The sequence below is a fragment of the Rhinatrema bivittatum genome, chromosome 2 (genome assembly GCF_901001135.1).
Source record: "Rhinatrema bivittatum chromosome 2, aRhiBiv1.1, whole genome shotgun sequence".
NCBI classification, from domain to species: Eukaryota; Metazoa; Chordata; class Amphibia; order Gymnophiona; family Rhinatrematidae; genus Rhinatrema; species Rhinatrema bivittatum.
In genome coordinates, this window is record NC_042616.1 from 90,912,850 (window position 1) to 90,934,784 (window position 21,935).

At 42.3% G+C, this 21,935-nt stretch overlaps 1 protein-coding gene across 8 annotated transcripts in view; it reads right to left on the reverse strand.

Annotated features, from left to right (window-relative positions):
- The window catches only part of KMT2C (lysine methyltransferase 2C), a 979,844-nt gene that overhangs the window by 112,983 nt on the left and 844,926 nt on the right, over positions 1–21,935 (reverse strand). For all 8 annotated transcript variants that reach the window (XM_029588444.1, XM_029588443.1, XM_029588442.1 and 5 more), the window contains one exon: positions 4,296–4,474. In XM_029588444.1, the coding sequence (XP_029444304.1) occupies positions 4,296–4,474 (179 nt within the window). The remainder of the gene's footprint in view (positions 1–4,295; positions 4,475–21,935) is intronic.

The window sequence follows — 21,935 nt, forward strand, 5'->3', positions numbered from 1 at the left end:
ATGGAGAGCCCCGCAGGACAAGAGAGGTTCTGAATAAGTCTGTATTTTCCCGGCTCCTTCTTTGGGACCACCACAGAGGCGATAATACCATTTCACAGAAAGAAGGAGCAGGGAAAGGTTCTGCCATTCTGCTCAAAGTGAGTTCTGTGTTCAATTTGTTTTGAATGATTTCAGCGCGATGCGACATAGAGGGTCGTTATTAGCCACCGAGTTGCAAATACAGCCTTGGTAAGGGAGCCTAAATCTGTTCTGGAAGCCCTGCTCAATCCTTATCGCCTCATCTCACCTGGGGTATAGGGCCGGCCAATCCAGCATTTGGTCCAGTCTGATTGGTGAGGAAGCCTTCTGAAATCCCTGAGCTTCCTTGCCCCGGGCCAGAACTCCTGGTCGCTGCTTTCTTGGTACACTTAGTTGCCGGATGGGAATCTGCGCAATCAAGCAAATGTGCTTGAACTTGCAGTCCTTGAAGGAGCAAAATGACTTGTTAAAGCACCAGCAAGTATTGCTCTAAGTATTCGCAAACCCGACCGGGGCCACTGTTGAGGTGACAGGTTTCTTTGACATTTAACCCTGGTCACCCGCATCGACCGCCTTATTCGTCATTTGCTTGAACCAGAGACTTACATCCTTTGTCCCCCAAGACATGAATCAATTTTTCTCCATCGAATCCCGGAAGCGCTCATCATAGTTCAGCCAGGCCCATCTTCGTATTCCATGTAAGCCTCCAAGATGGTGTCAGCATAAATGAGAATGGGGCCGCATTTTGATGGATTGTCCAGGGTAACAACACATCATTCTGTGGAATGCTCATACCCAATTTATAATGGGGCAGATTTTCAAAGGGTTACACGCGTAAGATATGCGAGTAACCCCCGAAAAGCTGCCCCTGCCTGCGCCGAGCATATCTTGCATAGGCTCGGAGGCACGCGCAAGCCCCGGGGCTTGCAAAAAGGGGCAGAGCATGGGCGGTCCAGGGGCAGGGCGGAGCATGGCCTGAGCCTCCAGGCACAGCGGCCATTTGCCGCTGTGCCTGGGATCGCGGGCCAGCCGTCGGCCAGTGCGCGTAAGTTGGCAGGTGTAATTTATTCAACAAAGGTAAGGGGGGGTTCTAGGAAGGGCTGGGGGGGGCGGGTTAGGAAGGGGAAGGTGCGGGGGGGAGTGGGAGGGAATGGAGGCAAGCTGCGCAGCTCAGCGCGCGCAAGTTGCACAATTGTGCGCCCCCTTGCGCGCACCGACCCTGGATTTTATAACATGCGCACTGCTACGTGCGCATGTTATAAAATCGGGCGTAGATTTGTTCACGCCCGATTGTGCGAACAAATCTGTGCCCGCGCGCAGGTTTTAAAATCTGCCCCAATGTTCTGTGGAACCTTCATGTCACTACCTGTCAAAAGATCGTCAATCCTGCCCTCTCTTTTCTCGCATGGCCTCCGCCTTCCTTCCATCATCTAGAAGATGTTGATGTATTGCCGTTTCCTTATCTTCTTACGCAGTGACCTAGGCACATTCTCACACAACTGGGATAAACTCGTTAGAGCCAGAGAACATGTTGCTTCTTCCCGGGATATACACGGCTTCACTGCATGGTCCTCATCCAAACTCTTGGAATCGGAAGTCAAACTAGAACTACTGGAGCTGAAACTGCCTCCGCACTTCCATTTTTTTCTTCCTCTCTTTCTTCGCCACTTGCGCCACCACCCTCCCAGCCCCAGGAGGCAGTGAAGAGGAGCCCGCCCCTCCCGACAACTCACCCTTTGGTTGCTCTGGATTCTGCTCTGTAGCTTTTATCTCTGCAGAGACCGCCTTTGTCATACTCTGGCTGTTGTCCGGACCTTCACCCTGGGTGTTGATAGCGGTGGTGCTTTCTTGGCACTGTTCCGCATACCGGTAGGTGCTGGCTTCACCTCCAACTTGTGGTGCTGGTGTTGTGCCGCTGATGCTCGCCGCCAAGGTGTCAGCCGATCTCTCTCCTGACCATCCTGTGCAGAGCGCCCATCCTGTTGTCCTGGCCATTGCGCTCATGGGTATGGTGGACACTGAATTGCCTCTGGGTAGCCCACGGGGGACCACTGTGACATCGGGCTATACATGTGAAGGTTGATTCTCCAATTCCTGGGCGGATACCATGGCCCGCATGACCAGACACTATGAAGTCCAGTTCCAGGGGGAAAACTAACACAGTGAGGGAAGTCATGCTGTAAGGAGGGCCATGCGGAGGATGCCTGAAGCTGAGAGCCAGCTGGCATGTATCTGCTTGTTTGATTGTTGAGCTGGCAACGGGGCTTCCTCGTGCCTGGGCACGAAAGGCTGTGCTGGATCCACAGGGGCTTCCATCCCCACATGTGGCTGTAGTTACTCCTGCCCTTGCAGGATAGCTAAGACCAGTGCACCGAGATCCTCTCGCCAGTTGCTTCCATCGGATGGCTTGATCGGCAGGGGTGCTTCATGACCGATCGTCTCCTGTGTTGTGTGGTCCATCATGCGCCGCCTCGTACCCTTCTGAGCCCTATCTTTTGTACTGCTTCACGGAGTCTGCATCGGGTCCCGCTGGCCCTTGGATCACTCGGGCTGATCGCACTCCACTGGACAGCTCCCTCTCTAAGTGCGGGAAATTTCTGCGGGCAGGGAACCTCTGCCATCTCTTCCACATCTCCAAGATGGCCTCCTCGTGGCAGCTGGACTCCTTCCTGCCTGCTATCTGCTTTTCTTCTCTCTTCTTCTTTTCTTTTTTTTTTTATGGCCAAGAACTCCAAGAACTATTGGGTGTCAGGAGCCGCTGGATTAAAACCAGTGGCCCTGAGGGGATGAAGGGGGGGGGGGGGGTGACCGATGTCCTGACGGGCCTGGCCAAGGAGTAGAACCCCCCCCTTTTCTTTTTGTAATATATATATATTTTTAAATATAAGGGGATGTGAGGGGGATAAAAGAGGGCAGCTGGAGTTAGGGGAAGATTTTTTTTTTTTTTGCGTAGGGAGGAACGCTAAAACCGGCGTGATAAAGAGGAGAGAGTCCTGACCGCAACGTGGTTGCAGGCGAAAAGGAGCCGTCTTGGGCGGTGCTGCGCCCCCTAAACGCTGTCGACACAGAAGTACCGGCCCCAAGCTGGTGCCCCCCTGTCAGTTGCCATCATCAGGGCCAGCCGGGGAGCTGGCCGACTCCAATGACGTCAGAAAAAGGCGATGGTTGCGGGCAGCGCGCAAGGCCCGGCCCCAGGTCACCTGCAGGCTCCGGGCACTTGGCACAGGCCACACATTTATATTTGTATGTGGTTATATAGAGGTCCATATTCAGCTGCTGTGCAGCTTTGCTAGTTATACAGATTAACTAGTGCTGTATATTCAGGATAGGTGTATGGGCCAGAGTTAGCGATAACTTATCTGGCTAATGTAGCTCTTCCCCGGAATGTCTCTGGACCGCTCCTGGAATACCCCTGACTGATCCAGCCAAATAGTTATCCAATTAGAATTTGGCTGGATAAGTGGATAAATTTTTATTTAGCTGGATAATTTGTTAGTTATCTTGCTAAATACATTTGAATATGGACCTCAATGTATTTTATTACTGTAGTTTAATATGAATTATTGTATCTTCACCCAGTCAAATAATTAAAATCAAATATATTTGTTAAGTTTTTTTTGGTCAATCCAATTTCACAGCTTATAAAATGATTCTCTCCTTGAACTTGCTTCTAACATGGCAGCTTTGATAAAACCAGATTCTAAACAAAATTCAAAAACTTTTAATTTTTATACTTTTGCTCAAATTACCAACATTATGGCTCCATAAGTAAAAGCAATACAGTTTTTCTATATTTTGTGCATCCCAGAGGCAGACATCATTGAAATTGAGCATAAACATCCACTAATAATCATCACATGCACAAATATATGTGCATACACAGAATGGTAGTGATTTTTAATTCTGTACTTAATTTATCCTTAGTTTAAAAATAATATTAGATTAGATAGGGGGTTGATCTAATTATAATTTTAGCTATTTTTGCATGTTATTTTCCTTAAATATTATGTAACCTTTATTCTCCCTTTTTGGGAACTTGAAATGATTTCCTATGTTTTGACATAATGTTAATTATGTTTATTGATTTATTTTGTTTGTATTCTTTTCCTGTGCTTTAATTCATACTAATGATATAAATGCAAATAAAAATTAAATAAAAAATGAATAAAAATCACACAACCTCAGAAATAGTTTCTTACAGGTATTCATTTGGACATTTCCAAGGTAGGTTAAAATAAGGCTGAAGACGTAGATGGTGATATAAAGTACAAGTTTACCTTTTCCTGTGCTACTGGGTAGAATGGGAATGATGGGAGATGGTAAAGGGTCTGGTGGTTCCTCCTTTACCAGTGACAGATCTGGATACCTGCTGATTTCCATTCCAACCACACTTTCAGGAGATGAGGAGGGTACAAAGCTGTCAGGAGAATCCCGGCCATCACAGTGATCCTGAACCCTAGAGACAGGGAAAAAAAACCCCAAACATATTTATTAAAGCAAATGTGCTAATATAAAAGCCATCAATAAAAGGCACTAATTTTGTCAAAAAAAGGAAAGAAATTAAGATCACTGCTAAAACTATACAATGCTAAATTGTTAACTGAGCTTTCTGTGCCTTGATAGTTACTACCGAAAGGCTTTTATACTATGCTGGAAGCTAGCTATTCCTTATACTTCTGAAATCAGAGCAAGGTTCTTCCTTCCCTCTAACAGGCTCATTCCATTTACTCTTCACTACCAATTTTTTGGCCATTGGTAGAGTTGCTTCTTGTGGGTTTGACTATGAGCATCTATTGTTATAGCTGGATTTGGAAATTTCTATTGGTATATTAGTGGTTTATTGGCCGCCAATATTACATGCATGTTCTGTTCAGGAATTACATGAGATGATAATGAAGATAAGTTTGCTGTATTCATTGTTATTGCAGTAGATTTTAAGATTCATTATGACAATATAAATTATGGCAGGTCTTCAGTTTTAGGAACTTGCTTCATTACTGTGGACTTAGGAAGATAGTTAATGGTCCTACGCATGAAGCTAGACATATTTTAGATCTCATTATTGGATCTGATCAATTGCTCTTAGCTAATAATCTGAGCTGGAGAAGAACAGAGTTAGTACCTTGGTCAGACCATAGAGCAGTTTTCTTCTTCTTTATGGTAGAAAGGAGGAGAAAATTGTTACAGGTGAAAGGAAAGGTTGTTTGGAATGGGGAAAAATGGACACAAAGGTATTTAGCTTCTGTTTGGAGACCAGGTGGTTAAATGGATTGGAGGGGATTTAGAGGAATAGTTAGAAGGTTGGAATAATTCTATACTAGCTGTCTTAGATAATATTGCTCCTAAAAGGTGGATTTCAGAAAATAATCAGCCTTTTTGGTGGTCAGGAGACGATTTGTGCAAGTTGCATAGTGCAGTTAGATCTTTGGAGTGGAAATGGAAGAGACTGAGATCTGTTACTCCATTTGGGGACTGGAAGCTAGTGGTGTTGAGGAAGAAAGTGGTGTTTTCTTACTGTATGAAGTTGGCTAATAATGCTACCAGGGAGCTGTTTCAAGTAGTTATGTTTTTGGGCTGGAAGAAAAAAAGATTCCAACAGATATGCCCTTACGTGTTGAATTTATAAATCTTTTTAAACAGAAGGTTAGTGATTTGGAGATAAAGCTGAATGGTGAAAAGTCTGGGCCAGCTGTGACTGAAGAATCTGAAGAAGTTGTTGCTGTTGTTCAGGAAATGCCAAGAGAGCTTTTTGCTGTTACAGTGGTTAATTTGAAGTATACATTGAAGAGAATATGACCTTCAGGGAGTTTGTTAGTTTCCTGCTCTCCATGTGTGGAGAGGTTTTGGAGTGCTTAGTAGAGGTGGTGAATACCTCTTTAAGAGAGGGTTTCCTTCCAATAAGTCTTAATCTATCAATAATTTCTTCTCTCTTGAAGAAACCCCAGTTAGATCTTCCTTGCTATGGAAATTATAGGCCTATTGTCCATTTTCTATTTATGTTAAAAAAATGTTTTTGAGAATACAGTGGTTACTCATGTTTCTTCTTTTGTGGAAAGAACTGGTGGCTTAGCAGACATTCAATCTGGGTTTTGGCTTAGATAGAATATAAAGGGTTTACTGGTATTTCTACTGGATATTTTATGGCACTTAGATGGTAGGAAAGCTGCTATGCTGGTTTTATTAGATCTATCCAGTGCTTTTCACCTGGTAGATTATCAAATTTTGATTATCAGGTGCCAGCAAGTTGGATTGGGTGATCTCAGATAATTCAAATTGGAGGAGAGTTTTCTCAGTTGGAGAAGGTGGGGTTAGGAATGCTGCAGGGCTCTTGTTTGTCTCCTTTAATATTTTCATGAGGCCTTTGGCAGAGCTTTTCTGGGAATTGGGTTTCAGAACATCCAGATCCTGCTTCCTGCTGAGCAAGGATAAGAGGAGGCAGTTTATTGGTTATATCTTTGTTTGGATAGAATGGCTATGTGTGTATGGAATAGTCAGTAGGTGTTGAATAAATCAAAGGCATAAATTTTAGATGGATGTGTGGCGGGTTTTTGAGAGACCACGGCTACTTTCAATAAAGCCAATATTGGGTGAGCATGTTGTGTCTATTTCATCTAAAGTTAACAGTCTGTGGTAACCTTTGAATCAGCAATTTTTATGGAGGCCTTTGTGGTTGAGACTTGTAAATAAACGTATTTACAGCTTAAAAGAATCTGTCAATTGAAGTCTTTTCTGGATAATGTTGCAGTTAAAATTATGGCATTAGTCTTAGTTTTTGGTGTGTTAGATTATTGTAATGGGTTGTTGCTGAGATTACCAGACTGTTTGCTAAAGAAATTGCAGTTAATTCAAAATAGTGCAGCTAGGCTAGTATGTGGGAAATTGAGGAAGGAATGGATAGCAACCTTGTTTGCCTTGTTATACTGGTTTCCAATTATTGAGAGGACCAACTTTAAGTTACCTTTGATTTTTTACCATATCATTTAAATGGTCCACTATATTTATTAGCTAAACTGTCATGGCATCAGCCTGGGTGCTCTTAGATCCAAAGCCATGGTTCAAAATGTGCCTTTACATTTGTAGCGCTGCAGGTTTGGAATAGTTTACTTGTGCTGGTAAGGAATGATTTGAATTACCTAAAATTTCAGAAACTGATTAAAGCTCATTTATTTCCTTTTACAACCTTGGATGAGAGGGCTAGACAGGAAGAGTGGGATCTGGTAGTATGAATAACTGGATGAGATGAATAACTGAGGAAAAATGAGAAGGATGGATGTGGGATTTTGGGGGTTGACAGTCAATAGGGTTTGTATAGTTTTGTATAGGTGCTCTGTGGCTTTTTTGTGTATGTTAATTTTCTAAATTGATTTTATTGTATTTTACTGGTCATGTGGTATAAACATTTTTTTAAATAAATAAAAGGAAAAATCTTACAAATACAAAGCCGACATTGGCCTTTCCGGCACAGCCCTTAAGTGGTTCTCATCCTACCACGACAATAGGAAATTCACCGTGAAAATAGGCAATGCTGAGTCCTCCCACTATGCCCTCGCCCAAGGAGTCCCCCAAGGCTCCTCCCTCTCTTCTACCCTCTTTAACATTTACCTCACCCCCTTGTGCAAACTCTTAACAGAACTTGGCCTCAAATTCTCTCTACGCTGATGATGTGCAAATCATCATACCCATTCAAGGCTCCCTATCTGACACCCTTGAATCCTGGGGAAACCATCTCGCTGCCATCAACTCCTTACTTACCAACCTCCACCTTGCTCTAAACACTGCCAAAACTGAACTCCTCCTCATATCCCATCACCCCCCTACTAATCCCGCACTCTCAATTGACTCTGCTATCAAGATTCCTCATGCACAGCCCTGCGCAAGGAACCTGGGGGTCCTAATCGACCAACAACTGAACTTCAAAAAACATATCAGTGCCATACTCAAAGAGGGTTTCTTCAAACTTAAAGTCTTAAAAAACCTGAAACCTCTCCTTCACGCTAGTGACTTCCGCACTGTCATCCAGGCTACACTGGCATCCAAGATGGATTACTGTAACTCCCTCTTTCTTGGCCTACCCTACTCCTCCTTAAAGCCCCTCCAAATGCTACAGAACACTGTAGCCAGAACCCTCTCCAACGCTCACAAATACGACCATATTTCCCCTATACTGAAGGACCTACACTGGCTCCCTATTCCCTCCCGCATCCTCTTTAAATCCCTGACCATTATCCATAAAGCTTTATATTCCCATCACTCCAACTGGCTGGCAGAGCCCCTCCAATTTGCCTGCTCGAATCGACCGACAAGGACCACTAACAAAGGGTCCCTCCATGTGCCATCCCTAAAGAAAGCAAGTTCTTTAGAAAGTTCTTGTCTTAAGTCCACCTGACTTAAGACAAGAAACCCTGCACACTAACTTTCAGAAAAAGACTGAAAACTTGGCTTTTTATAAAAGCATTCCCAGGCCTTGATTAAATCCACCACCTAACGCACAACTCGTATTCAAAAATTGGACTGAAATAAGAAACCACTATCTTCCCACTCATACCCTGTATCATATTATTATGCTACACACCTGTATCATATAGATCCATCTTACTATACAGCTTTATTATTTGATGCAATCGACCGTACTGTAACGATCCTTCTGTTCAGTTATCTCCCCCTTTCTAGATCCAAGTTAACTCTCCCTGTTTTATTGTAACTTTCACACATACATACTTTTGTTTTTGATGTTTAGACTTTGTATAGTGTTACTTGTTATTCCCTGCCTTACCCACATTGTTAATTGTAAACCGGGTTGATGTGATTATTATCATGAAAGTCGGTATAACAAAATAATTAATAAAGAAAGAAAGAAAGAAAGAAAGCACACCTCACAGCTACAAGGGATCGGGCGCTCTCCATTGCTGGACCTATGCACTGGAACTCACTCCCAACCCACCTCAGACTTGAACCTTGCATCACCAAATTCAGAGCCCAGCTCAAAACCTGGCTAGTCAAACAAGCCTTTCCCCAACACCCTTGATGAATATTGAATTGTGATGGATCATGACCTGAATTTGACTATGACCTTGTTCTTATGACATTATAGTTCACTTGTTGTTTGTTCCTATGCTTCTCTGCTCTCCTTATGGTTTTTTGTACCCCTTACCCTTCCCCTGTTACTTGTAATTTCTGTTGCTTTTGTTCCATGTAAACCGAGGTGATGTTTCGACTAACATCGGTATAGAAGACTTTTAAATAAATAAATAAATAAATAAATATATAAGGCCACGGTGATACATGAAGTGCAAGTCCACAATATAAGGGGAAAAAAGCAAGTGAAAAAGTTAGTCTGCAACATTTAATAGAGTCAAATAAAATTACCTAGAAGTTACCATGACAATATCTTTATACACAAAGAAGAAAAAAAATACATCCTTAAGAGCTCCATGCTAACTGAACTAATCACTTAATGATGAAGTTTGATTTGGGCTCTTATGAAGAGATCCTAAAATAAACTTATTGAGTTGATCTGAATTCCAAAATATGTATTTCATTCCCTTAAACATTTAGCAGGATGTTTTAATGAAAATTCTATATCTGTATTAATAACCTCTTGATGCAGGTGCAAAAATGTTTCCTCCCAAGTTGAACATTTAACATCACTTCATTGTAGACTATGAAAAAAGAGCCATATAATCCACCCCTTTGTGGCTCCAAAGATCTTAATAGCCAAATTTGTGTTACAAATATAGATATTGCTTCTTGAGCAAGCTTCAAACTTGGGCGAGAATAGTCTTTACTAAGTGGTGGCAAACCTTCCCTAGGGCAAGAAATACATTCTACCCTATAGTTTTTAAATAAGTCCAGATCCAAGATGTTGTACCTTATGAAAATTGCCTGCACATTTTAAATCTCAATATATTTTAAATCACTGTCAGTTTTTTTCCCACACTAAACAATGCTTCATCACAGTGCCTTTAGAAATTTCAAACCATTCTCTTGTAAATGCAACTCTTCCACTTTATGACTGATATTCTCAACCACTACTTTACAGAGGACAACTTCCTGTTCCAATGCTTCCACTTTATCTTCCAAAGTCTTATAGTCAGGGACAAGAGCCTCTTTTAATTCTTTAATATCTCTCCATAGCATTTCCTGAGGAATCAACAATCTCAGAAAATCAGAGGACAACATAATCTGCTATCTTTTCAGCTTAATATCACCAACTACCATATAATTCATTCCATGATCTGACAGAACTGAAAGGAGAGGAGATTACACTCTCTCCATCTGGCTTCAGCCAGTGTCCAATTAACTCTCAGTCATCTGCTTCAGGGGACCCTTCTCAGCCTTGTCTTTCCTGGTTCATGCAGGTTACATCATTGCTGGTTGCATGAGAAAACGTCATGAGGGGGGTAGGGGGAGGTCAGATCCCAGTGAAGCATCTAGCAACGTAGTTATCAGACAGGACAATTGCTCCAGTGACTGCTGCACCTTTCTTTCCAAAGAGTAAACGTAACTGATCTACTAGCCCAGATAGAGTGACCGCAATGGAAAAGATTCTAATTTTATGCTTGTGCTTGGGCATAGTGAGAGAAAAAAAGAATGCTGAAAGCCTGGCAAGAAAAATATCAGCTTACTTTATCCTTCCACCTTACTCCTCATTTCTAAAACTCTGCAGATAGTGAGACAATGCAATGTTTGGAACAAAGGTTAAAAAAAAAAAAAGTGAGAATATTCTACACTTTCTCCAAACTTTCAAAAAGGGGAAAGTTGGTATATGTTGGATTTTAGTTCCAATGGGTTAACAGGTACCACTGTAAGGGTTTTAAAAGAAGTCTGGCACATTATATAAGACATATATATGAGACAAGATATCCATGTACTATTAAAACTTCCCTGTCAGTAATTAGTAATCTAAACGTGCAAGGAATCTCAGAAAGAGGAAGGCAAGGGAAAATATCTCGCAAGGTTGTGGAAGTAGGGAAGGTAGTCATGATAATAAAGGGGGAAACAGGTCAGTAAAGCAAGGTGGCAAGACTATTGTATGTTAGTGAAAAGAGAAAGTGCAGATGTGGGATTAATAAAGGAAAACCGTGTGAAGACCTGCAATGAAGAAGTATAAATAGTGAACAAACATTTTTCAATAAACATGCTCCCACAGTGGGTATAGGGTTATCTGCGATGAGTACTACCAAGCAGCTCCAGAGGGGTGTTCCACGTTCCCTCCAGCAGCGCATCAGACGCCACCAATACAAAGATATTTTTAATCTACTAGAAGCACGAAGAAAGGGAGACAGCTCACGTAAAGGGTTCTGGCACCACAAGCCACCCACAGCTGCTAAGAGAGTCATGAGGAACATCAATCACTGGGTTTGTTCCTTTTCATGGGCTTGCTTCCATGGTTGGGCAAGCTGATCCCTCGCAGCACATGGCTCTATGGTCCTATTTGGACACCAGTTAGTGCTCAGAGTATGAGGGATTTGCCTAGCTCAATTATGATGAGTGGTTTAGAGAGAGAATGGCCAGTACTCTATTCATGTCATGGGGCTCTCACAATATCGAGCTATGGGTCACCAACATGACAGGTAGAAACTCAGAGGTGCAGGCCAACAACTGCCCCTTTCCAGGCCAGGTTAACTAGCAAAGTCAGGGGCGAGAGGGAAGCATTATTTTTGAAGCATGCTGGAGATACAATAAAGCTGGCTGTGCAGCACAGGAATGTAAGTACAACATTTGTACCAACTGTGCTGCAGGCCAGGAAGGGCCTGGGTGCAAGAGGCAAGTGAGCTCTTCTTTAAAGCCCCATCTCCAGTATCAAGGTCGGTGTTAGAGAGGAGTTTAAAGCTCTACCCAAAACAACACACCACTGCTATTTTATATGAAGGCATTAGAGAGGGTTTTAAAATTCCTTATCATGGCTTTCGTGTCTTACTTCTTTCCAAGAACGTGACTTCTGCAACCTGATTCACTCATATTGTTAGAAGTAAGTTAGTGACATGATTGTGTCTTCACTTGTTGTAGTACCTAATAAAGAACCAAGCAAGTATAGCTGATCCACAACATATCTTACTTGGACAGCAGTTCTGTTAATAACTTTATCCCTCAGGAGTCCTGCATAGTCCATTATGTGTCCTTTGACACTGCATTAGATCTCCTCAGGCACTGTAGAGAGGGGTCATTCATGGCAAAGGTGGACATAGAGTCTGCCTTCCAGCTCCTCCCCATATACCTTCCCTGTGCTTGGCTTCTCATTTGACAGAATGTTCTACTTCGATAATGCCACAGAGGCATTCACGGAGCGGGATGCCACAGAGGCATTCACAGAGCGGGATGCCAGTGGCCAGTAGTTGGTGTTCCACCTTCACAGAGCGGAAGGATGGAGAGCTGCTATCTCAAAAAATAAAAGAATAAAACCAGGGGTGGGTAAGAGTATGGGGTAAGGGTGTGGCCTGCTTGTTACAGCGGTTGCTACCCCTAATTGAGCTGGACGTTCACTTGGATGCAGATACGGCCTGCTCTCTAAATTGGTGGTGGGGTGGAGGGGAATTAGGGCTGGAGGGTACTGGAAGCCAATAGTAACAGGTGGGAGAGAAAAAAAGGGGAAAAAAATGGATAAAGTGCGTAGCTTGCTGGGCAGACTAGATGGGCCTGGAATGCCCTTCCGGAGGAAGTGGTGAAGTCTAAAACTGTGAACGACTTCGAGGGGGCATGGGATAAACACTGTGGATCCATCAGGTCTAGAGGGCGTGAATAAGCATTCAAACACTGCACGGAGCGGCAGTAGCCACAGAGGCATTCACGGAGCGGGATGCCAGTGGCCAGTAGTTGGTGTTCCACCTTCACGGAGCGGAAGGATGGAGGGCTGCTATCTCAAAAAAATAAAAAAAATAAAAACAGGGGTGGGTAAGAGTATGGGGTAAGGGTGTGGCCTGCTCGTTACAGCGGTTGCTACCCCTAATTGAGCTGGACGTTCACTTGAATGCAGATACGGCGCTGCTCTCTGGATTGGTGGTGGGGTGGAGGGGAATTAGGGCTGGAGGGTGTTGGAAGCCAATAGTGACAGGTGGGAGAGAAAAAAAAGGGGAAAAAAATGGATAAAGTGCGTGGCTTGCTGGGCAGACTGGATGGGCCGTTTGGTCTTCTTCTGCCGTCATTTCTATGTCATTTCTATGTTTCTATAAGTCCATGCCTCTGGGCTACTCCATATCATATGCTTATTTTGAGGCATTCTGCACCTTCCTGCACTGGGAGTTGTCTCGATGTACAGGTCCGACAAGTGTCATACACTAACTCAATGACTTCCTTTTTGTCGCCCACTGCAATTCAGATGTGTGTTCCCAGTTATTTCAGAGTTTCCAGACACTGGCACATTCCCTTGAGATCCCCCTTGCCTCTTACAATTTTGAACTGCCAACCACAGTCTTGACATTCCTTGGCTTAGAGTTGGACTCCATGCAGATGATTTCCCAACTTCCGCCCGATAAACTGCTAAAGCTGTCCTTGTTGGTCCACAACATGGTCTAGAGCACATAAGATCACCCTGGCATGTGCTCAGTCTATCATATGGAGTTTCGCTTTCTCATGCAGAATTAAGAAGAGGCATCACAGGATAAGGTCTCACACTCGCTATGGGAGGACATAATTATATGGGAAAGGTTCCTGTCTAACTTTATTGCCACCGTGGTATGGCTGCCCTCTCCTGTACCTAGTTCTGACCTGCAATTGCTCTCAGATGCCTCTGGGGATATCAGGTTTGGGCTTTACTGCCAGGTATCATAGTGCACTGAAACTTGGCCAAGTGACTGGACCTACTCGGGTGTCATATCGAATATTACCTTCTTAGAGCTTTTCACCATTGTTGTTGGACTGCATATTTGGATTGACTGTTTAGCTAAGTGTAGGGTGATATTCTGGTGTGACAATCTGGCAGTTATTCAGATCATCGCTAATCTGCGAAGTGCTCCCCCGTTGAGGCACTATTGATGGTATTGGTCTTGAGATGTCTGCAGTTAAATGTTGCAATGCGTGGTTAGCACATTCTCGGTCTGCACAACGAGATTGTTGACTGTCTTTCTCGTTGCAAGTGGGAAGAGCTCCGGAAGCTGGCACCACAGGCAGAGGAGTTGGGAGCACTCATGGCGAAGCACCTTTGGAGGATTGGAGGGAAGACGCACTCGATGTGCCACACCAGTCCATTATACCAAGCACCTAGTGAACCTATGTGAGGGGCTACAGCCCATCCTTCAGAATTTGAGTGCCTTGGACCAATCCCCTGGCCTTGTTTCACCTCATCAGATTGAGGATTATGTGGTACAGGTGTGAAGAGAAAGAACCTCTAGGGGCACGGTGCAGGCTAATTTGCTGGCTATGCATTCTTTGCCAAAGCGCAGGGCTGGCCTGACCCTGTCAAGGACTGCTACCAAAAGGGCAGGCTAAGGCCAGATACAAACCAGCGGTTCCCGATGATCGCAAGCCAATAATTCCCAATCATCTCTTGCAGCTGTGGCACACTTTGCCAGCAGTTGTGTCGGGAGCCTTGAAGCTCGCCCTATTTTGCGCTGTGTTTTCCATTGTGGGACCAAAACATACAAGTGCATTCACAATGAATGAGTTAGTAGCCACATCGAGCTGAGAGCATGACATCTCCGGCCTTCTGGCCTCAGATATCTCAGTTTCCAATGGGTAGCTAACCCTAAGAGTCAGGATATCAAATAAAGACCAGAGTGGGCACAGTTCAGCGATCACACTTTTGGGGGTTTTTCACACACTCCTTATCTGTTTGTTGCTCATGCTAGGTTTCTGCCGGTGACAGGGGATGGTATGGATCACAGGGCACTCATTTGTGGTTTGGGCAGACCATCATGTAAGGAAGAGTGCCCTGGGGTGCATTTCAGTCTAGCTTCAAGTAGTGTGATGGTTGGGCAGAAGAAAAATGCTCTGGGCCCAGCTCATTCTGCTTCTACAACACCTGCTGGTCAGGTTGGCCCTGCTCAAGGTGCTCATTATACATCTGGGTGGCAACGATTTGGGGGCCATTCCCAGCCAGAGTTAATGAACAGCATAAGAAATGACATTGCTTTTATCACGGCACTGATACCCTGTACAAGGGTCCTGTGGTTGGAGATCATCCCATGTCACCAGTTCCAGCACACTCAGCTTTAGTGGCGTTGGATGGCAAGCTCAATAAACAGGCTACTTCATGGAGTGAAGAGGTGGCATTCACATCAGACAAGAATGTGTTTGCATGGAATGCAGACACCTGTTCTACAAAGATGGCGTTCACCTATCAAATATGGGCCAGGATCTATTCCTGAATGCTTTGAGATTGGCCATCGGCAGGGTGCTAGGTGCCATCTAAGCTAATGCCATGGTGATATGGGGAGGGTCCCAGGTAACTCTTCAGCTACCTGGTCCCTTTGGCAGGGGGAGGGGGTGTTCTTCCTGATTGGAGGCAGTGTATAGTATAGCTGGTACGCAGTACCTGTTCTGCTAGGGATTGTTTGCCCCAAGGGCCAGACGGCCCTGGGTTAAGGCAGATCGAACATCCATCCTAGTTGGGCAGTCAACTTGCTTGGCTGTGGCGGGTTGACCGGTATGCCCATGAGAAGTGAATGCCTCGATCATGGACAGAGCTTTGCTTGGCTGTGGTGAACCCCGGGTCCTAAGTCAACACGCTGCCTGTCTATGATCAAAGGGTTAGTACACTCTGTTATGGTTCAGGTACCTTGGTTTTGTATTGTACCGTAAGCATATGAATATATTTGATATCATAGAAAAAATACAAAATACAAAAAATTATAAAAAATACAAAAATTAAGTTCAGCAATTTCTGATTCAACTTATTGCATGAGTTCATTCTAATACTTTTGATATATACACATGAATACTTAATGGTATTTCTAGCTGCCTGATATAGTTTGTCTGACTATACATACCAGTATATACATACATACACAAACATAAATATGCTGTATATACAGAAACTCTGGAAGGGAGCCAGTGGATCCAAGATGGCATCATAGCTGAGACACGGTGAGCATCCTGCTATATTTTGCCTAATTATATTGAGATTTCTTCAACAAAATGCCACATTAGAGCCAGAAAAGACAGGCACGGGAGAGGGGCCAAACAGAAGTCCCAACCGTGATCCTGGTGGTCGGCCCGATGGACGCCTATGTGATAACTGGACTTATCCAACTGGGAAGGCAATCGCGGGAGGGGATCCAGGAAGGCAGTGGTACAATGGATCTCCTCCAAGATTCAATAACTTCATTATCTCCGGTGTTGAGAATGCCACTGGAGAACCCCGTGGTGACGAGAGGGATCCAGCCGGGGAGCTCTCCGGCATGGGATGATGACTTCATCATACCCGAAAGTTCAGGAGACGTAACATCAGATGAGACCGCGTTGGAGATCGAAGCGGTCGGTGACTCTGGTGAGATGGCAGCGGGAGGAAAGAGGCAGTTGGAGGCCAAATCAACTTTGGGAAGCAGAAAAGAACTCTTACAAGTTAAGACAACTCCGATGGCGAGACCGGCAACTTTTTCTCTCGAAACAATTTGGGAAACTTTAGTTTTACTAAACGAAAATATTTCCCTACAACTAACTCCTTTGAAAAAAAGGTAGCTGAAAATGAGTTAAATATAAAAAGAATACAAGAGGAAAATATAAAGAAAGATCATGTGATACAATCAATACAAAGAAATGTTGGGAATATGAACGATCAATATTTATCAGTAATTAAGGAAAATCAGTTTCTGGGAAGAGAGGTGGAGACTTTGGAAAATCAATTGCGAAGAAAAAAATCTAAGACTGATAAATTTTCCTAAAGTCCCACTGGTCTTGGCTAGAGATATGTGGAGCAGGTATGCGATACTGAAATTCTCCCAAAATACACTTCTGCCACTAACTAGAGTATATTATACACTGGCAATGAGATTAAAAAATAGTGAGAAACAGGATTTTCAATCTCTAACACCTCTGAATGTATCAGAAATCCTGGAATCGTCAGATATGGAAGTAGTGCAACCATCAACTCTAATTATATCTTCCTTGCTGGAAACTGACAAAGATTTGGTAATAAAAAAGTATTTTCATAATAAAGAATTGTTTCTACAGATGAAGGTGCAAATATTTCCTGATGTAGCAAGAGACACCCAAAAAAGAAGATGGCAATTTTTAATTATGAGACCTCAGTTATTACAAATGGGTGCTATGTTTAAATTAAAATTTCCATGCAAATGTTGCATTAGATTTAAAGAGGTTATATACATATTTTGTCCGTCACAGCTATCGAAATTTATATCTGATAGAATTTCTTTAGCTCCCATTGAAAATAGGCTTGAAACTGCCATACCTCAATAATGCTGTATAAGTTCTCTAAAATGATTTTGTAGGTCCAAAGCTATATTACCGTAATAATTTCCTTATTATTTGAGCCTTCAGATTTGTTTAGGATCCACCATATTGTGGACTTGTCACAATGACCATGAAATTATTTTCGAAATATATTGATAATATATTTCCTATCATTATCTTAATGTTAAATGAAAGTCGTTGTAAAGCTCCTAATAAGTATTTGCTTGTTGGTATTTGTATAATGCGTAATAAATAAAAAATTAAAAAAAACCCCAAAACTCTGGAAAGGAAAAAATTACTGGATATATTCAAACACCTCAGAGGTATAAATAATGTACAAATAAGTATTATCCAATAAAAATTAAGTTCTAGGGCAAGAAGGCAAAATATGAGGAGAAAGTTAAGGAAATATTTCTTCACAGAGAGGGTAGTGGATACACTGAACAACCTCCTAAAGATGATGGTAGAGGTAAAGTAGTAAGAAAAATTCAAGAAAGTATAGAATAAGCAGGAATGGGCAATGTAGATTGTCTTTGTCTACATTATGTTTCCATGATTCCTTATCTATTTGTCTGCCAATGGATTGTGGTAATGTTATGCTTCTGCAAGAGGAGGAAGCAACAATAGCTTTCAGGTGAGAAAGAAGTTTCCAAGATGATGACATCTTTCACAAAATGTGGAATTTACAGTCCATTAGGTTTCTATATACATGACAGTAAACTCCAGGCTTTATTTGTAGATGCTTGCAATTATCATCAGTTGTAGAGTTTTCACTTAAATTTAGACTTATGCATTTGTTGAATCTGCTGAGTTCTAAGAAAGGCTTCAGACCCCCAGCCTTTTTTGGGAATAGGACTGGAAGGAAAATTAATTATATCCCTCTCATTTACTGGAGCTGTAATAAATGCTATACTATGTGCTGGTTTTTAAGGAACCTTTGTATTCAGTGCATAGGATGTTCAAATATTATGAAGCAATTCTACTTTATACTTGTTTTACCATCTCTTGTATTCACATGTCCTTGGTAATATCCCACTTTATAGACAAAAAAAAAGGTTGAAATCTTACTATTAAAGAAAGATTCAAGGTGGGGAGAGAAGCAGTAAATAAATTTTATTTTAGAAAATGACTTTCTTGGAAATATATACTCTTTTTAATTTTTTTGCAGCTGTACTGAATTGTGCCTGTTGCTAGGAGCTGTGAAAGGTCTTATGACCTGATTAATAACTGTGAGTTCATGGAGTCATTTTTCATCTCTTTTAAATAGCTGATTTTTGAAGTAGGAAGTGTTTTTACAACACCTTCAAGGCATCATTTAAGAATAATCTGCCAAGCTGGAATTTAAGTGTCCCAATAAATAAAATCTTCTATTATATTTATGACTATAGTTTTTGCTAACATATTTAATTTATTTAGTATGTCTGCTAAAACCTTGCTTAATTCAAGATTAATATTTTTGTAAAATTCTTGTGGTCTATAGGGCTTTAACAGTAGTTATCTGAAGAGTCACATTTCCTCTTGGCTTTAGATTTTCATGTATTTATGGCAACTTGTTATTAGTAAGCGCTTATAAGTGAATGTTCAGAAAGATTGTACCAGCTGGTTGATATACATAGCAGCTACAACACATGCATAAAAAAAGAAATATGATACCATTGTTTCAACTAACTTGTTATAAAATGTACTAAATTTGGGTGCCTTAAAAGGTTGCTAGACTGCTACCTGAATTTTTCAAAGCCCTAAACTAAAGCCTTACCTTGGACAGTCCAAAAAAAAAAAAAAAGGAAGAGGGCATGTGACCTTCCTGCCCCCTCAGAGCAACAGTGTACAACAGCTTATCAGATGATTAAAGATGAACAAAGAATAATTATGAAATCTTAGTTTTTTAAAAGAGCTTTTGAAAAATAGAGAGAAGGATCTGCTATGTGGTATTTGTATTTAATTATTGGTCCGAGTTTAAAATGCACGCGCAAAAATCGGGAGGTTATGCATGTGGTCGGACCCTGTGCCTGCTGCGCCCATTTTCGGAAGGGCCCACCATGCATATAATCCTCGGTACACGCCGAAGTGCCAGGACTCTAGAAAGAGGCAGGCCAGGGGGCATGGACTTGGTAGGGAGGGGCGGGCTAGGACAGCACCACTCAAATCTGTCCTGGGGAAGCACACGTCAGCAGTCGGCCAGCGCGTGGAGAATACTTCTGCTCTGGAGGATTAGTTAAGTGGCAAATTAAAAAATTTGGGGATAGTTAGGGTAGGTTTAGGGGGCAGGGAGTAGAGGGGAAGAGGGAGGAAGGATAGAGTTAGGGGTAGGCAAGTTCCCTCCCAGTCCGCGCCTTAATTGAAGCAGACTGGGAGGGAACTGTGGGGGACCTGATTGCATCGCCATGCGTATTTTTCTAAAATCCCCCCCCCCCATGTGCGGACCAGGTCACCTGCCTGCACATGCGCCAAAGTGCGTATGTTATAAAATTGGCACGTCCATGTGTGTGCGCCAGGAACTGCACACTCCTAGATGTGCACGTGTGGGTCTTAATTGACCCCCATGTGTATTCAGTATTAAGATTGACTCATTGATTCCCCATTTCTATGAACTTTATCATATTCTGTAATGATGAATGTAATGATTTTTACTATTTGCTGCTTTTAGTTTACTTTGTGCTAGGATTAGTTTTGCAGTTGTCCCAGCTGTTTTAAATTTAACATCTACTGCTTGTATGATTATATAGCACATTTTTAAGTAGTGACTTTCTGTTACCCATTAGGAGGGTTATTTTCATCTAACTAAAGCTTTTTTAAAATAGTGTCAGAAAATATAACCTGTGGTAGGATATATTGCTGTTCAGTTAAGATAGCTACAGGAAACAAAAGGGGTGGGTACTAAATAGCCAGCACTTCTTTTCTCTATGACAACTGTTTGCACAATAAAGCATCTGGCCACTTCCTGAAATGAGACCAAAAATTTCATAAATGGATGACTTTTCTTTCCCTTACAGTGCTATTTAACTTTTAATCATTCCTGAATTAAAGTATTATTATAGAAAAATGCTTTAGTTCTAAATTATTTTCTACATTTAGGGCCTGATTCACTTATGTTTTCTCCTATACTGTCTCTGTGAAAAAAAGATTAGTGAATCAGACCTTTTGAGAAGGATTATGGGTAAACATGGTAGGCTAGCCAGTAGCATTTGGCACCAATAGAAAGCCCTAGTTATACTGAATAATATATTTTGGCTTGAATAATGCATTACACAAAACTTATAGTTGTTTATGTTTTTACACCTTATTTGGAAACTCTATGGTGATTCACAAAAAAAAAAAAAAAGATCTTATACATAATAAGCGCAACTGACAAGTGATAAATATGTTGGCTATAAATAAGACATTTTGTGGCGAAATAATTTTGGTTAAAACACTGGAATGTCCTGCTGCATTTTGACTGTAATAGGTTTATGATTAAATCAGTAACATATCTAATGTAATGTTATTTTCCTGCACATTCCTGTATATTTTGAAAATTCTCCCTTTTGCAGTCTCAAAAGGAACTATAAAAGAAGATATCTGAAAGAATCAAAAAGTTATGAGAATTCAGGATATTATATTTTTGGTGAAACATAAGTCTTTCCACCAAAGTTAAATTCCATTTACATGAAAGAGATAGTATAAATGCTCCACAATAATGCTGTTGTGGGGATCCATGCATACGTTTTATCCATGAAGTGAATATATCATCAGGGAAATATGCTTGAAACGAATAGTCCCTGTTAAGATACACACTGCCAAATTCTGCATTATCTGTAAGGTTCTCAACATAGATGGATGGAGTTAACAATACTCCAGACCTGATACTGTCAAGGATTTTAAAACTGTACAAAAATCATTAGTTTCCAAATATGGCTTGAGTTTACAAAGCATCATAATTTTGAAGACTACATTTTGTACCCTACCCTCACTTTTTTTTTTTAATTTACATTCTGCTTTTGACACTTCAAAACAGATTACATCCAGGTACATTTCCCTGTTCTTAGAGGGCTCACAATCTAAGGGGGTAATTCTCTAATGCTATCGCACGCGAAAAGGGACGTTTCGCATGCGATAGCTAGCTCGGGGCGGAGTAGGCCTCGGAAGAGGAGGAGTCGGGGTGGCACTGGGGCCGACGCTGCGGACACATTGCTGGCGGCGAAAGGTAAGATTCCTCATTGGCGCCAGTTTCGTAGCCAAATAACTACACCTTGTGGTGCGAAAGCCAGCAGCGATCACACCACACAGGACCGCCCCCCGCTTCACCCCTCCTCCCCCCATTACCGCCGAATCCAGGCCTCAGTTTGCACCTGAGACAATGGAGGATGAAGTGACTTGTCCAGGGTCACAAGGCACGGCAGCAGGATTTTAACCCTGGCTTCCCTACTTTGTAGCCCACTGCTCTAAACACTAGATTATTCCTCCCCTCATTTGAGCTTTGAATAGCTCAGAATCAAGTATAACGTCCAGATTTTTGATCTCATTGACAATGGGGACTGGGCAACCCTCAAACTGAACGATACAAAAAAATTATGGGGGAGGACACAAAAGGG